This window comes from Neospora caninum, chromosome VI, assembly GCF_000208865.1.
Source record: "Neospora caninum Liverpool complete genome, chromosome VI".
In the NCBI taxonomy this organism is placed as follows: Eukaryota; Apicomplexa; class Conoidasida; order Eucoccidiorida; family Sarcocystidae; genus Neospora; species Neospora caninum.
The window spans coordinates 810,183-826,167 of NC_018392.1; the positions used below are offsets into that span (position 1 = coordinate 810,183).

The 15,985-nt window shown below is 51.2% G+C and overlaps 2 protein-coding genes across 2 annotated transcripts; one reads left to right on the top strand and one right to left on the bottom strand.

The window, feature by feature from the left end:
* Window positions 1-475: 475 nt before the first annotated feature.
* On the bottom strand, window positions 476-1,690 carry NCLIV_016360 (uncharacterized protein; the record flags this gene model as incomplete). Its single annotated transcript, XM_003881828.1, has 1 exon — window positions 476-1,690. One exon carries the CDS (start codon window positions 1,688-1,690, stop codon window positions 476-478), a length of 1,215 nt encoding a protein of 404 aa, XP_003881877.1.
* A 4,349-nt stretch (window positions 1,691-6,039) lies between these two features.
* NCLIV_016370 (Galactosyltransferase, related) lies at window positions 6,040-14,374 on the top strand (the record flags this gene model as incomplete). Its single annotated transcript, XM_003881829.1, has 6 exons — window positions 6,040-6,795; window positions 7,546-7,747; window positions 8,231-8,346; window positions 8,795-8,872; window positions 11,329-12,600; window positions 12,902-14,374. 6 exons carry the CDS (start codon window positions 6,040-6,042, stop codon window positions 14,372-14,374), a joined length of 3,897 nt encoding a protein of 1,298 aa, XP_003881878.1.
* Window positions 14,375-15,985: the final 1,611 nt, after the last annotated feature.

Consider the following 15,985-nt stretch of genomic DNA (forward strand, 5'->3'; position numbering starts at 1 on the left):
AAAGTAAAAATTTGACCCATGTCACATGCCAGAAGCATTTCACTAGGTTGCTGACTCAGCAACCAGTGAAACGCTTCGCTATCATTCCTTTGCAAGGTAATAACGTTGCGGCATGCCACAGACGCTTAACAATGGTGTGTCCTCGGTTAATAAGCGTGTTCTGCGTATTATGTTCTGCAAGGTGTACTACTGCTAGACCTGGAATGTCTTTGTTTATGGGATCCAAGTTTGACTGTTCATAGTAAAGATGGTAACTATTGTGGAAATAGAATAAATTGAACACCATGTATGTATGTAACAACAATAATCAGGGGTTTATTTGGAAGCTGGAAGACGGAAAAGTTATTTGGCGTCAGGTATTCGTAGACACTGGATCCATGAGAGTGAAAAGTGTAGTTCTACCCTGCGTACGTACGAAAGCCGAGAGAAATCAACCACGGCATCAATAGCTTCGACCATTCTCTACTGTTGGCATTTAGTAGACCGAGTTACCTGAGGTACCCAAGTATGCTGCCCATTCAGGGTCGAGTGGAGCAGACGGGCTTGCACGACGTCCTTCAGGAGAGCTTGTGGGGTTGTCAGTTGGCACCCATCGGACGTTGTGGGCGTCATATGGATACATGGGCGGAGAGGATGGCGGCGGCGCCTCTCCATATACATCAGCTGTATCTGACGGTTCTGTTCTGTTTTCAAATTTTCCAGTGCCTCCCTGGTCCCCACCATTATCCGGCGGTTTGCGGAATCTTGAGAACAAAGCGCTGTAGCGTCCCCTCCTCTGTATCAAGATAAACGCCGCGAGCGCGGCAGCAGCGGCTACTCCAACTAGCCGCAGCCACAGCCGAGACTTGCCTCCGGATGTGTTCCGAGATTGTAGCGTTTTCATCCCGCCTCTCACTACCACCCTCTCCGTGGAAGATTCCTTTTGGTGTAACTGCAGGAACAGAGGTTCTTCTGCTGTATGTGCCTCAGCAGATATAAGAGACACAACATGCTCTTCCATGGTCCTGAACCCTGCCACAGCATCTTGCAGGAAAAGAAGGGAACGATTAAAACGGCTCCGTTCCTTGGGTGATACCCAACTCACCAAAGACAAAAACTGCATCACTATACCTTTAGTCTCAGGGAGACTTCTACGCACGACGTCGTAGAGAGCCGTGATATCGTTAGAAGAAAATCCAAATGCAACAGAGCTCATGAAAAGCTTCACCACGTTTTCAACCTCGGTCATGGCGTTCACTAGCTTATTTACGAGTCGCGGGTCGTTTTCCGCTTGGACGATATGCTTGAGAACCCCCCTGACATAGCTTGCTGTGCTGTGAAAATGTTGAGAAGGCGTCTCCTCCAGGAGGTACTTATGAGAAAAAGCTACCACAGCCGGCGTTGTCCGAGCACTACCAAAACGTTCCACCGCAACTTCGGGGCATAAATGGCGCAGGCTCCCCATGAAAAACGACAAACCGTCACCCAAGTAGCTTACACTCACAATGAGCTCCTGAGGTGTCGGTACAGCCCTGAATGAATTATGGTTCCTCTTTTGTTGCGGGTGCTGTTCGGTAGACCGGTACGAAATCTCGCCCAAGCCAGCAGCTGAAACAACTGTTGAACCCCATATAATAAAAAACGACACCTGTAGCAGCCAGCAGCACGCCGACCGGGCCGGCAGACGGTCTCGCCCCGTTGCGCCCTGCATTTTGCTCGTCGCATCGGGGAACCTTCAATACTTGTGACCTATAACGAATGTTTATAGTGACAATTACCTTATTAGCAGAGGGGAAAAGCCAATACTGTCAGTTCTGTTAAGAATGCGAACACGTGCAAGTTGCATGATTCCAAGTGGCACTACCTCAGGTGCCGTCCTGAGGAAAAGACACGCGGAGGGAAGCTCACGACGTTTTCTACCCACGTCTCGTTGCACGCGCAAAGCCACACACCCTATCACCAAAGCAGTCCAAAACCATGGTCTAGTTCTCTGTTCATTCTCTGTGTGACTGGGGTTGGCCGTATAAATTGCAGGACAGAATGGAGCGCTGGCAGCGGTTTAGGCCTTACCAGCCCGGTAGTTGTGGATGAAGCAACGGTATAACCCTTTTTGTCACCTATACGCTTTTCTGGTGTCTCGCACACCAGAAAAGTGGCGCTACAAAATCGCGTTGTTTTGCAAAAAGCAGTCTAGTGTGAGCGGCCGCAAAAGTCCTCCAAAGAGGACACGCCTTGCTATTACGGCATGATACAATTGACGCTCTTTGCAATTCAGGTGGCCTTTCAAAGTAATGGCAATTGTCTGCGAGTGGCAACGTCGAAGCGACAAGCTTGGGAACCAAGGAAGACGGTCAATAAACGCATCCGGCTCCCTGTTTGCGTCTCAATTTAGCACGGGAATAGGCAGTAGAAAATGTGACTCTCTAGCTCACGGCGGCAGTCGTGCTTTCTGGGGCGTGTAAACGATTATTGTTGTTTCACACTTATGTCGACTCGTTGGTGTCCATGCAGCTTATCATGTGGACGTGTTAGTGTCTTTTTGTGGTTGACTCGATCCTTCTGGTTCCCTCTCATATTTCCTTTCCATATATCCTGGGTGGACTCCTGGATGAACACCAAGAAGCACGCGACTCGTGCATTACAAGAACGGATTTATGTGCGTGGTCTATTATACCTCCCAACATCAGGGCTAATTAGTGAGCGTCAGCTCTGCATGAACTGAGCCAGCACGCACGCGTATACGTCTTTATGGATGAGTTTTTTGGGAAGATTTTTACCAGAAATGGCAATGTGGTAGGCATTCCCGTTCTGTTGCGGTGTTGCTTTACCATTCGGGGGCTGCTGCCAGTCAACGCACGCGGTGGCACTGAAACAAAGTCTGCTCTGTCCATCTTGGTCACCTCTAAGCTATGGGCTGCACAACCTCTTCGTGCCCGCCTGGGAATGGTGTGGTCCAATGATTCTTGGGCGCCTACCGTGCATGTATTTCGATGCATGTAATCTATATTGTGGTTTTATTCGGCACCGGAGAAGTTCGTGTTCGGTTGTGTGACACAATGGAAGATACGAATTCGAGGCGTTAACGGTTTCTGCGGACCGGAACATGAGTGCAGGCAAATGAAGCTGAATCCCAGTGACTGTCGAGCAGCGGACTCTCGTTCTCGCCGAGGGGTGTCGGCGAGATTAGGGTACCATTTCTCCCATCACGCGGTCTCATCTTAGCAGAGCAAACACACCACAAATCCCATGATTAATTCCCTATATCCACAATGTTAGACTTTCACAGGGCTCATGAGGAGACGGAATCGATAGCGGTAGTGGCGAAATCTCGTTACCAGCGTGCGTACCGCAGTAAACGCGCTGGAACCCCCTGCCGCCGTAGTCGCAACTACCGAATGAGAACGCGCACTTCAAAAAGTGATTTGACGGAGGCGCTGCCATGCGCTTTTTTTGTAGTGTTTTTTCGGGATGTCACATGCACGAGAATAAGGCGACATTGGGGCAAATGCAGATGACAGACAGAACCAGTGTGCCACAGAAGTATTCCTGTTGCAACTCGTGGGCGCCTCTTTAAACACACACAACCTTGGCTTTCTGCGAAATGTACTTTACGCCATTCGAGGGGTAGGGAGTCCTGGGAAAGCAAACGGACACTATAGTGGGCACCACTGATTAATGAAATTACGACAACGGGAGCGAGCACGGCGGCCGGAGAGAGCAGCTCCAGACTCAGCGGATTGGGGTATGTTAAGAGAGCTTTAGGAAGTACTCCATGCACACGCTGTCATATCCGGATAATAAATATACAGGCACCAGGTGGTTCATGTAATGTTCAGCCTGCAACGGAGATGAAGACTCGTGGTGTTCTAAAAGCAAAGTACCCGCGCCTAACCCGACGGAAGAACAGGTAACACAATCCACATGGTGTCCTTGCCTATTTGCAGGACGCCATTTATGTGTTGACTCTGCGACTGAGGATTCGGGCATGGGATGCTTGCCATGATGCGGTGATGTCAGTGACCCCGTTGTTGCCGTTCTTCATCGGAGTGTAAAAAGTATGAGATCGCCCCTGAAAACCGTTCCACTCGGCCCTATCGACCCAAGGAAAGTAAAGGATCCAAAGGAGATCAAGAGGGGCAGGGAGGGAACAGTCTGCCGGTACTCATAAGAGTATTTCCTGTTTTCGACACTAGTTGCCTCGGAGAATGACAGTGGGAAAGGTAATTCCTCCGAAACTTTTGTCTTCTGTATTTTTGTCTACATACATACACATGAACATCTACTTTAATGCCCGTGCAGCCGTGTCTTTCCTCGCGATATCTTACGCGTGGGCGAGTAAACGCTCCCGTCCCGTTCAAGTGCACTCTAGAGTGTCCTGAGCAAGCTTCACCTAAGTAAATAGCTCTTCTAAACCTACCGTAGCAAGAAACGGACTGCAACAAGTGGTTGATTCTGCTTTGCACTTACAATTCAACTACGAGCAGCGGCTTCTGCACAATCTCTCAGAAGTGCGGCTCTACATGCCAGGTAGATCGACTTTGCGGCCAGTAGTCTGTGGAAGTGGCTGATGACATGGAGTTGTTGCCGTCGCACTGAAGGGGTTCACCAGCTCCTGAGCGCTTACTGATGTCTGTTGTAAACTTCGAGACATCGGAGCACCATTAGTGTGGACAGGATGAGTCTTTTTGCTTTTTTAGGTCGGCTGAAGTCTCCTGGTGTTTTCTGGTGTCGGCCGGTGCTGTGGTCTGCCTGGGGGGCTTCTAGGGCCGAACGTCTGAATACTATTATCACTGCTTACTTCTTTTGGACTCAGCTTCACCCGGGTTCATCGGATTGGCCTCTCCATTTTGCTTGTAGCTCCTTTTCGTATCGTCAAGTGGACACCGTGCGCGTTGTGAAGGAAGCAATTGAACGGGGGCTGCAACTGTTCCGGTCCTAACATACTTCTTCTGACATACCTGCATTGCACGTCATCTGGCTTTTGCCAGGCTGTCAGTATGATGCTCTTGAAGTATTTGTGCTGTTGTAATCATGGTTCTCACTTGTGGGTCGTGAAGCCCCCAGGCAAGAGGACGATCCCGGAACTTGCAAGCAATGAATTTCCAAAGCACTGCTCCCGAGTGAAGTCGTCATAAAGCCTGTCTCTTCAGCAGACTACAAGTCGCGTGTAGCCGTGCCTCTTGGAATAGCGTTTTAATTGAGCTATATGCCCGGTCCGCCCCCCGTTCGTTGGCGGTTCCTCGTATGGAAGTCGGCTATGTTAGTGAGATCAGATGATAAGTCTCTTCAGTGGAAATGTGACCTTACAGGAACAGGACACTCAAGAGCTGTCACCGTGCAAGGCATTTGTTGTTCTCTCAAGCAATGTATCCAATTTTGTGTCAACGCTTTCTGTGACAAGCGATGCATTTTTCTCCCACGCACTGCAACTCGTCCCTTTTGCATGCGTGCATTGAAGTCTCACGTCATTCCTAGCAGGCCAAAGGTCGATTATCCTCACAGTCTTTTCGATATATATGTAATCCGTGTAGTTATTCTACCTTTGGTTTACCGCGAGACTCGGAAAAGTGGTTTAGACTTTTCGACTGGTGTTATTAATATCAAACAAGGGGTTTACCGTTGCGTGTGCATGCCAGTGCCTTAGCTGAAAAAGGGGACGATGTGTGTCAGTCGATTGGGACGAACTGTGCGTTGTGTCTCGGAGCAGCCGGACCTCAAACAGCGACGGAGTGCTTTCTCCCATCTTTCTATTGAGTGGAGTGTAAACCACCTCCATAAAAATAGATTCGGAATCTTTTGAGTGACCAGGGTGCCCTTGCCTTTTCATGAGTCACCAGAATCCCGGCAGCAGCCGCCAACTCCGTTTGTCGGAGACGGCGGCGATGTTTGCCCAAGCCGACAGAAGGTCACCTACAACATTGGCAATTTCTGTTTCTTCATCATATCTTCTCGAAGGACGGGTATCCTGCCGCTCGGCAGAAACGAAGAGGCACTCGAGGCTGGTGCCCCCCTCCGTACCAAAGCGCGTTCTTTTCGCTGAAGATGGTAGCAGGAACCTCGATGCCAGAAGGCGTTGGGGTGGGCCAAGAGACTTCACACCAGTCTACGGCTGTGCCCCCAAAGAATCTCCTCTTTGGTGCTGAGTTTCTCTGCCTTGCCAATCCCAGTGTTACCGCCGCTGTTTTCAGAGCCTCTCGGTGTGCTCGATGTTACCGCCCCCACCATTCTCCGGGACATCCACCATTTCCTGGAGAAGAACTGAGCTCAGGTCGGCCATTGCATCTCTTAACAACTCCAAAGGACGCAGACTTTCCGCAAACAAAAGGGTCACGAAAAAATGAAGTGCCTCCCCGTCTGCACTGTGTTGGATCTGTAAGGAGGCAGTCCAGCCGGGAGTCTGCGTGCACAAAAAGCCGATCCCCCTCTCTTGAATTTCGGACTGCTTCCCCTTGCGCGCCAGACGGTCAGCCCACAGCCTCCGAGCGCGACACAGCCAGTCCTCCTCTCTACGGCTGTCTTTGTCCACGGTCGAAGAGGCTCGGGCGAGCACCGGGCCGCGCCCATTTCTACGCCAGTGAATGGCGAGGCGGTCGGCGCGTTTTCCGGGCGTCTGCTGAGCATCTAGGAGCACTCAACAGGTTCTCAACCAAGTGCAGGGGAATCCGCCTGTGCGCGATGGACATGAGGCTAGAAACTCCCCTCTGCCCAACTCCGGGATGTGCGCTTCTTCTTGCAGTGTTGCTGCTGACAGCTAGTCTTCTCTCTCACACATCTCCATTTGAGCAGGTTCGTCTTTGCTTCACATCTGTGTTCGAAGTTCAAGTCGCGAGGGAATTCACGGTCAAAACGTGCAACAGGGTAACCAACGCCGTATCGTTCAACCTGCGGCTCTTAAATTGTGGTGTCTACACACGCCTTTCGACAGAGAGACGGTTTGGTGGCCTGCACAGGCAAAATGCGTCTAGCTCCGTTCCCCACAGTCCTGTTGGTCTCAAGCAAGGAATTTGTACGCTGTCGGAGGACGTTTTTTTTTTGAACGGGATGTCAGGCAGGGACACGGTAACGTGTAAAGGGTTGCCTCAGGGGGGGGCTCCGTTTTCACCACGGGTCACTTTTTACAAGTCAAAAGCCTCGTGCTTTGTTCCGGGTGACAAGATGCTTGCCTTCGCTCGGTTTGGCAGTGGCCACCCCTCCGGCCGTATCTAACCTTGGCTATTTATTCGTGTGCGGCTGCATACGTGGAACGCAAAATCAAGTGCCAGGTGATGCAGCAATCGCTCGTGCCGAACGATTGCTGGCGCAGCTTCGCTCAGGCGCAGTCCGAAACAGGGGAAGGGGAGAAAGAAGCAATTAACAAGAAGTAATTAACTACGCGTCTTCTTCAGCGCCTGTCCTATCTGATAAGAGTTGCGAGGTGCTTCTGTTGCCGTTCCGTGTCTATTCCCTCGCCTTGGCGTTCACCACTTTCCCTGCTCAGCCCAAGATCTGTGGTCTCTTAGGCAAGTGAGATGGCAAACGCTTACATGTTCTGAGTGACGTACGACTGCCCTTCTTGGAATCGTGCAGATGTCCAGGCACATCGCGAAGACGTTTTGGGACGCCGTTTCCGCTGCTGAGCTGCCGCATTGCCTGAAGGCTGCGTTCAGCACCAGCCTCGGCCTGCACCCGGCCTGGCGTGCGGCTGCCACCGCTGTCTTCCCCTTTTTAGCTTTGGCTGCAGGGGTTGCCGTGCTGTTCTTGCTATTCACGGGGCCGTACATCGTTGAAGGTGCGCACCCGAAAACGGACTAGTTCCTGTGCCAATTTTCCCCTCTGGGGCGGTGTACGAACACTCGCGTGGAATTTCGTTGAGGGCTGCACTTGGCAATTTGTCGTTCGTGAGTATGTCAGCGTGGTGTGGTCGGTAGCGCAAGGGAGCACATCCCCGAATTCAGGAGTCAGTATCCTGCGTTCACTGCCAAGAGAAAGTTTAAGATTCCAGCAGAGTGGTCAAAAGGGAGTCCGCGTCTCTCCCGGGAATCCATACGCAGCATAGCGGTGCCAAATTAAGGAAATGGATCGACTGTCTCAGTAGTTCGTGACAACGTTTTTGGCACAACGCTCAAGGTAGAAACGATCATCACGTTTGAAAGTTGCGTGATTCTGTAGTGCCCAAAGCTGAGGACGAGACGAGCATCTCCCAACCCCTTCGCGTGCCGGTAAATGCGAGCAGCTGTTCGGGGAACGTCTTCTTTACTGTCGCTTTTTTCAGAGTCGCTTGAAATCGTCGCGAACTTCGGTGTGCAACTGCAACACAAAACCCGCTGGGGCGGCATCAAGCGCCAGTTCATCGAAGCCTCCCAAGTCTCCGATGTCATTATCAACGAGGTGGGGCTTGACGTGTCCGCCGTGTTCCCTGCACTGACACGGCAAGCTACACAGCTCAAAAACCCACCGTCTGTGTCGGGATGCACGTCGCGTACTTAATCCACCTCAATTGGTAGTGCCGGCGATGGACGCACCATGCGAGCAAGCGGTCGGTAATGGCTCTTGTGAAAAGGAAAGGACTGGTAGTTTGTTCGTGAATGATTCGTGCGGCGGGCGCCGCGAACTCTGCTCCTGTTGGCTGGGCTGTGCAGGTGCTTTCATGCTAAAAAACGAAGTGACCGTTTCACCGCGTTGCTTGAAATGATGGTGTCCCTCATTTTAAATAAGGCTGGCCAAATGTAGTAATTACGCGGCGTCTAGTTGGTTCGAGGGATACCACCACTGTGTGCGGTAAACCAAAGCACAGATGGAGCGCTGCGGCTGATGTGATTTTCTGTACTGTCTCCAGGGATTTCGGGTCTGTGACGTTGTCTTCTACGTCGCTCTTCTTGTCAAGGATCGGCCAAACATGGTGGTCCCATTCCAGGTAGGCCGTAAGGGTTCCTGCGATCGTTGGTCTCAATGCGCCACACCACTAGCCAACGGCGCCTTTAATCAAATTCCAAACACAAAATGGAGGTGGTTTTCGGATAAGGCAAAGACGATTGACTCTGTTTTCAGAGAGAGCATCGGCGTCGCAATGTATTACCGCAACGCACACGCCACGCTGCGTGTTCCGAGGCATCTGCTTTTTCCCCTTGCAGCATTTCTCACTTCCACTGGAGGAGAATCTGGTCATTTATGAAACCCTTCACCATCTTCTGCATATCTCTAGCGGAGTCCGCCACGCATGAGATCCGAAGTCTGAAACGTGGAAATATTTTAGTCGAGAGTCACGCATTTCACATGGCCTCTTCTGCAACGCTGCTGGGTGGAGTCGTGTACGGTCCCGTGGATTTGTGAAAAATCCTGTTTTCCACTTTTTTTTTGTCCCGTACGTCATGGACGAAGCCGGTGGGGATCGCATGTGGGCGACTGCTTGGAACTTCATCCGGGGCGGGGTAGTGAACAGAAACATTTCGGCACAGGGTCAGGTGCTGGCTTGATAACAGGCCGCCTTCACCACGTTGGAAAAAAGGCTACCATTTCTGAGCTAGACTGTGGGCTGAGTGTCTGTCACCTTAGCTAATACCCCGAAGGTGGTTTGTCTTGAGCGGCTTTTTGCGTTAGCACGTAGTGTGCTTCAAGGTCGGCGCGCAGGTGCACGGAGTCCCTAGGGGAAGATCACAACTTTGAGCGTTCAGCAGCCATTGAGCTCTTCTCCGTATCTTTTGTCACTGTGGCAGGGGCACCTCATTCGATCGATAGCACGTTTTCGCACTTTCTTGAGGATTTTTGCTTGTACGCAAACGAGTGGACAACTGATGGCGCACTAGTTAGGAGAATGCAATTACGGTACCCAGAAGGACGTACGTTCGGATGACCCCTAACGCAGCGAGATAAAGTGAAGGATCAGCCACCTTGGCGAATCCGAGCGTCTTCTAAGGTTCGATGACGGGTGTTGTGGGGATACGAAGAGCAGAAGGGAGATTCACGAGCATCAACAGAGGCAGCCATTCGGGGGAGCTGAAGCCGGAATGCGACATGACACTGAACCAACCTGTCTCCGTTTAAAGGAGAGCCTCCGAAGAGAACCCGAAAACGCGTTTGTCCCCATGGTATTACATATCCGAGGTCGGAAGTGGCTATAGAAGTAGATATAAAACTAGCCAGCTATGATCTGTATGTTCTGAGTAGCCGGCTTTGCGCGGAGGATATGGTAACTTACCAATTCATATTGGGGGTTCGGAAGTTTCTGTGTTGACTCAATCCAAGATGGAGCTGCAAGAGGCGTTTCGTTACTTCGTTCGTCGAGAGGTTGCTTTAGCTGATAAACGAAAATGAAGAAGGCTATCTACTGCGTTCGTTGCCACGAGTACCGAACTACGAGAGTGTGGTAACGGCAAACAGTCGCTCCTGCAGCGAGTCCGGCAAAATAGCGAATAGGGGACTTACCCTCATTTTCGAGTCTCATGACATTTCCTCAGAAAATGTTATTCAGGAAATGTAGGAAGAATCCAAGATGGCGGTGTACTGGTTTTCTATGGCGGGGGGGGGCGGGGGGGGGGATCATTCCCAGTTCGGCAGCAACACCCGTAAGCGCCACGCCGTAGAATGGTTGTGGGCCCTTCACGCACTGACGTGACGCCGGAATGCTAGCTTGAAATGTCCAATTTCTCCACGTGGACAACAAAGAAACAGGAGTACCGGTTGCGGCAGGAGTCACCGAGAGTGAATACGACCACTCGCTCCCTTGGCCATAAAAGGAGTGCGCTTTTGCTGCCTGTGCTTCGGGAGCTGACATGTCTTCGCGGCGGCTACCTAGAGACACCGGTTACCGAGATCCGGCGCTTGATAGGGTTTTGCGACTTTCTTTTGTTGTACGCTGGCTACGCGCACAGAAAAGATGGGCACGTTTCAATTGTTAGTGCAGTTTCTGCAGAGCCGAGAAATATGTCTTTATTCAGCTGGCTAATCCTGCAGTGCCCGTGTGAATCGCCTGCATGCAAGCGCAGAAAACAGTCTCTCTTTGCCGGGGAGACAGCCCTTACGGCTCGCTGCCATGCGAGACAACACCCCCAGACGCGCCAGCGCGGAAAAGTCGACGAAGACACATATCGTTTGTCGACATGCGATCGGCTAACGCCGGTCTTTAGGAGGTTCTTTAAGGACACGAAGCACGTCCATCATCTTCAGTGGTGCATTTGAACTGACAACTTACCACCCTTATTCCCTTCGCGTCTTTTTTTTTTCAGTTGGCGAGCACGGAGGCGCTTGAGAGGTCCATGCTTGCGCACTCATTGTCTTCGTGTTGAAATCACCGTTCTTCTTCCGTGTTCCGAAAGACTCAGGAGCTTCTGTTGCCATCCTGTAGTGCAAGGACCTCAAAAGGCAAAACACCAGCTACTTCCCTTCTTTGTTCAAGGGGGAATGGGGCCTTATCTGGCAGACTGCCTGTTTTTACCTTGGCGTCCAAAGATGAAATTGACGAGGTTCCGAGACGCGCATGCGCCCAAATTGTGTCTTCTGGTCTCTCTTCTCTTGTCAGCTCTTTTCTTGATATATGGGAGATGCAAAGCAAGCAATGGCGATTCTGTGCCGCAACCTGCCACTCTTAAGCGCATGGCCGAGCCCCTCCCGTTTGTACAGAAAAAAACCCTTTTCCTCATTGCCAATGAGCCGGTCCTGGAGAGCCACGTGGTCAGCAACCTTCTGCATCAACTCCTTTACACACTTCAGGTCCCAAACAGTCATGTGCAACTGCTTGATGAGATCCTTCTGTCGGAACATGGAAAAACCAACCATGCCACATTGTTGCCGTGGCTTCTGAATGTACACCGAGAGTTACCCTCCGATATAGAATTTGTGTGGCTCGGAACCGCATATAGTCGCGTAGCGGCGTCGTACCTCGAAAAGTTGATGGCCCGGCTTACGTCTGAGGCCCAAAACACCGGCGATGCTTCAACGAGCCGTCAATGGTATCCACATGGTCTGTGCGTTGGGCATGCTTTGAAGGACCAAGTTTTATCGATCACACACCATTTTTATCGTGATGATGCATTTGTGTATCCATTTCTAGATGCGGGTCTTCTCATGGATCGACGGTTTCTACGCTTCCTCGAGCAGACAGTGAAAGAGGAGGGCGCACAGCTGCCGCCTCGTATCGAGATTGACCCCGTCCACGAGCTGTTTAAATTTCTGTATCAAACACGAGGCTTCCTCATGCAGCATTCCAATCTCTTTTGCCCCAGTTCTCCAATCCCTCGCGACTTTGACCGCACAGAAGTTCTGTATCCGCCTAGACACAAGAGACCAAGCAAAGTCGCCTCTCAAGCGCACACTCAGGGGAACGATCACGGTTCAGATTCTGGAGGAGAATACAAAGGAGGAACGGCAAAAGGAATGGCGGGAAGCAGACAAAGTCCTGCACTTAGCGCAGCTGAGCAGAGAGACATTCAAGGCTGCGTCTCGTTCGCTGTCGGATGTAGACACTCGCCAATTCTCTCTCATCAATTTTTCGACCGGATGCTCGCATATGAGCACGATATGATTGAACGCAAGGAAGCACTCGCCGAGCAGTATCCCATTGGCGCTGATGCTGGCGAAGATTCGGAGTTCCGTGAGAAGGAGGCGGCTTTAATGAGTGAACGTCCTTTCTTCATCGTCGAACCAGAGGTAAGCCTGTGCAGATTCTCATCGCTGGCTCGTTATACAAAATTTGAAGGAAATTTGGAACTCGCACAAGGTTTGTGGAGCTCTGCCCACTCCAGAGAGAATTACCAAATGATTTCTGTGCGGCAAGACCGAACCCCACTTTCTCCTGTGGATGTACGGTGTTTACGTATCGCTGACGTGGGGGCAGTGACTTTTGCTGCGTCGTGTACTTTGGCGCTTGAGAGTAATCAGCTGTGTTTTTGCTGTAAAAAGATATGCCCAAGAGTTTGTGTCATGTTCCTTATTCCCCCCCCCCCCCCAGGATGTCCTAATTGCCGTCAAGACACATCCGCGAAATCACAAGACACGCGTTCCGCTCCTAAAGCAGCTGTGGGCGGAGCCAGATGTCGTCGTGGAAATGGCGCAACGCCGTGCTAAAGCCAGCGCCCATGCGCATCCATTCCACGCCGCAGTAGCGGAACAGGAGCGAGCGAGTCTTGACAAGCACATGCGTAATATCGCGATAGAATTCTTTTCAGAGAAAACTGACGATGGCGCCCCAGACATTACAAACGTTATCCCGGTTCAAGTGTCGTTCCCTGGAGAGAAAAGAGCTCTCTGCGAGAAGATGCGAGGGATTTTCAAGCACTTTTACGAAAATCATAAAACGAGGAAATACCTTGCCATCGTCGATGACGATACTCTCGTGAATGTGCGTCACCTGCTGGACGCTATATCGATGACGCTCCACCCGCCGGTCCCAGCGCGCGTCTTCTTCCGCCAAGCTTTGTCAGACCAGAACGCGATTCGCAAAGCGCATGCGCCCTACAAAGAACTCGCAAACAGCATCGACACCTTCCTAGCTGACTGGCGCTCGAAGCGCGGCCTCCAACGACCGTCAGAGAGTGAACGTCAAGGAAATCACGAGAGCCCCGCACATCAGGAGGAAGCTAATCAGCAGGGTTCTGGGACGAAGAAACAGGACAAGCTCGGACCAGAGGATGCAGTAGCGACATTTGTCGAATCCTTCGTCTCGAAGGTGTATGTGAAGAACCGGGCTGCAGACGAGGCCTCCAGTGATGGACGAAAGAAGTATGCGGACATGGTCGACCGCATTTCGCCCCTGTATCTCGGTCGTCGGTACTCTTTTGGCCATATGCAGAGTGGGGATCGCCGTACTGGTGGGTATGATTATATCACCATGGGAGGAGGAGTGGTCCTCGATCGCGAGGCAGTAGGGGAGATTTTGGAGTGCAAAACGTGCCGCTGCCCACAAGATGGCACTGCAGATGACATGATTCTCGGGCGGTGGATGCATCAGCTGAAGATTCCCGCCCTCCACGGACGCTGGTTTCACCAGGAGAGGCCAGCAGATTACCATCCGGAGCACGTGCGAATGACAACGCCTGTCAGTTTTCATAGGCTCGAGAAAGATACTGCCACAACGAAGAAGGTGTTCAATAAATTCGTTGATGTCGGAGATGGACTCAACGTTGGTGCAGAAGAAGTGGACGATTTTGAAGCCGTCGACTGGATCGACTTCGATTGGCAACAAGTGGAAGACGCCGTATGGCATGATCATGACGAAGGCGACGGTGACCTCGATGACGGAGAAGATGAGGAACTTAGCCTACATTCAATAGTCCAGCGAGTTGTGGAAGAAGGGAAGAAACGAGGAAAACAAAATATGACCCCCGATGATATTGCTGACCACCTTGAAAAGGAAGTAAAGGAACACGAGGAAAAAGAACGCGTGCACAACGAAGACTGGAGCTGGCTTCACGACGAGCTCTGACTGAGCATCGCGTAAACCGTATGATTATCTACCAGGGGCGTTGAAATCACTCTGCCAAAGCGTTTAGATCGAGCGGGGGGAGGGACGCGCTTCGGTTTGGCTGCTATCTCGCAGAAAAAGAGGGTATTTGTTCGTTATTTTTATTCGATACCAAATTGCAGCTCCGCCTGAAGGAGAAGTGATATGCAAGAAAAACTACGGCTTTGCTTTTGCGAATAAGCTATTTCAGGGTCCACCATCATCTATGATATGACTTCCGTTCGTTCACGCAAGTGTGAAAATCCGGAACTAGGGGATTGGAGAGTTGCGTGAATTCCCTTGGTGTGGATCGTCAGATACTGAGCCGGGAGGGGAGGGCAGTCCACTCAGCTTTCACCCTTACAACTCTTCTAAAGAATCTCCCGATTTTTGTCGCGTAATACTCCACAGAACTGTTTATTCTTGGTAATCCGACTAAACCCATTACACCATACCGGACGGCAAGCCAGAACGCTGGGGACGACATAACCACCAGCTTCGTTAGTCACGACAAGGTTCTGTCTCCCCCTGCAATGAATGTTGCCAAGTCAAGCGGATTCCTTCTTGTGAACATACGAACTGGAGGTATCAGAGGCAGGTAACGGAAGTCAAACCGGACCACACGTTGAGTGCGTTTTTAGAACACGTCCGGCACCTATGTTGACAGGGCGTTTGCATTCCTGTCAGATCCGCGCAGTATGACATCTCAAAGCGTCCCTCCACCACGGGTTCACTTCCTTCGTGTATCAAGAGCTCACAAAAACGAGAGCTGCAACATAATTGTCCAGACCCGAAAACGTGTTGAAGTCTTATACAGAATTGCCGTAAGCTGCTGAAGAGTGGTACTGGTGACGGGAACAGAGTGCCGCGTTCATTTAACCTCTGTGGGTGCCTTGTCTGAGAATGGACCGGGTCTGTGTCGAGAACCTCATTGTATTGCTGCAGTAGACACTTTTAAACATGCTGGCTCCGTGGCAGCTAGAGCACCAGACTCAGTTGTTCCGCATCTGGCATCCTACCGGGGAAATCCTGTACATCGGGACGTCACATCGTGGGCAAGGGAATGTTTCGCTCAACTAATCGCATCTACCACGCGAGTTTTTGATTATCGAAGGCGCTCGTTTTTCTCAAGTTATTGTGTGTCTATGTGGAAGTTGTAAAACTGTGTTGTAACGGCTAAATGGTAGATTCTCTCTGTACATGGCACCTTGTATATTTCCACACCACGTTTTGCCGTCCATCAGCGTTTGGCATCACTTTGCCAAATCTGCAACTCTAGGTAGGTTATTGCCTTCCCCCACAAAATTGTCGTCCAACCATGGTGTTCGGAAAATTAGCCTCCACATTTCGGAATTATCTCCTCCGGAAAAGAATTTTTTTCACCGATTTACTCCTCAGAACACTTCTCGTCTGCCGCACATCGCATCGATCGCGGCCCACCTACCATAGGAGGCGGGGTTGATGCGGGCAGACAGCAGCATTAGACGACTCAAAGCGACTGCGGTAGTCCATGCCAAAAGTCAAACAAAAAATCACTTTACGTGCAACGCGGCCGTAACTGAGGGCTGAAGCACAACGCAACCCGGCTGGCCG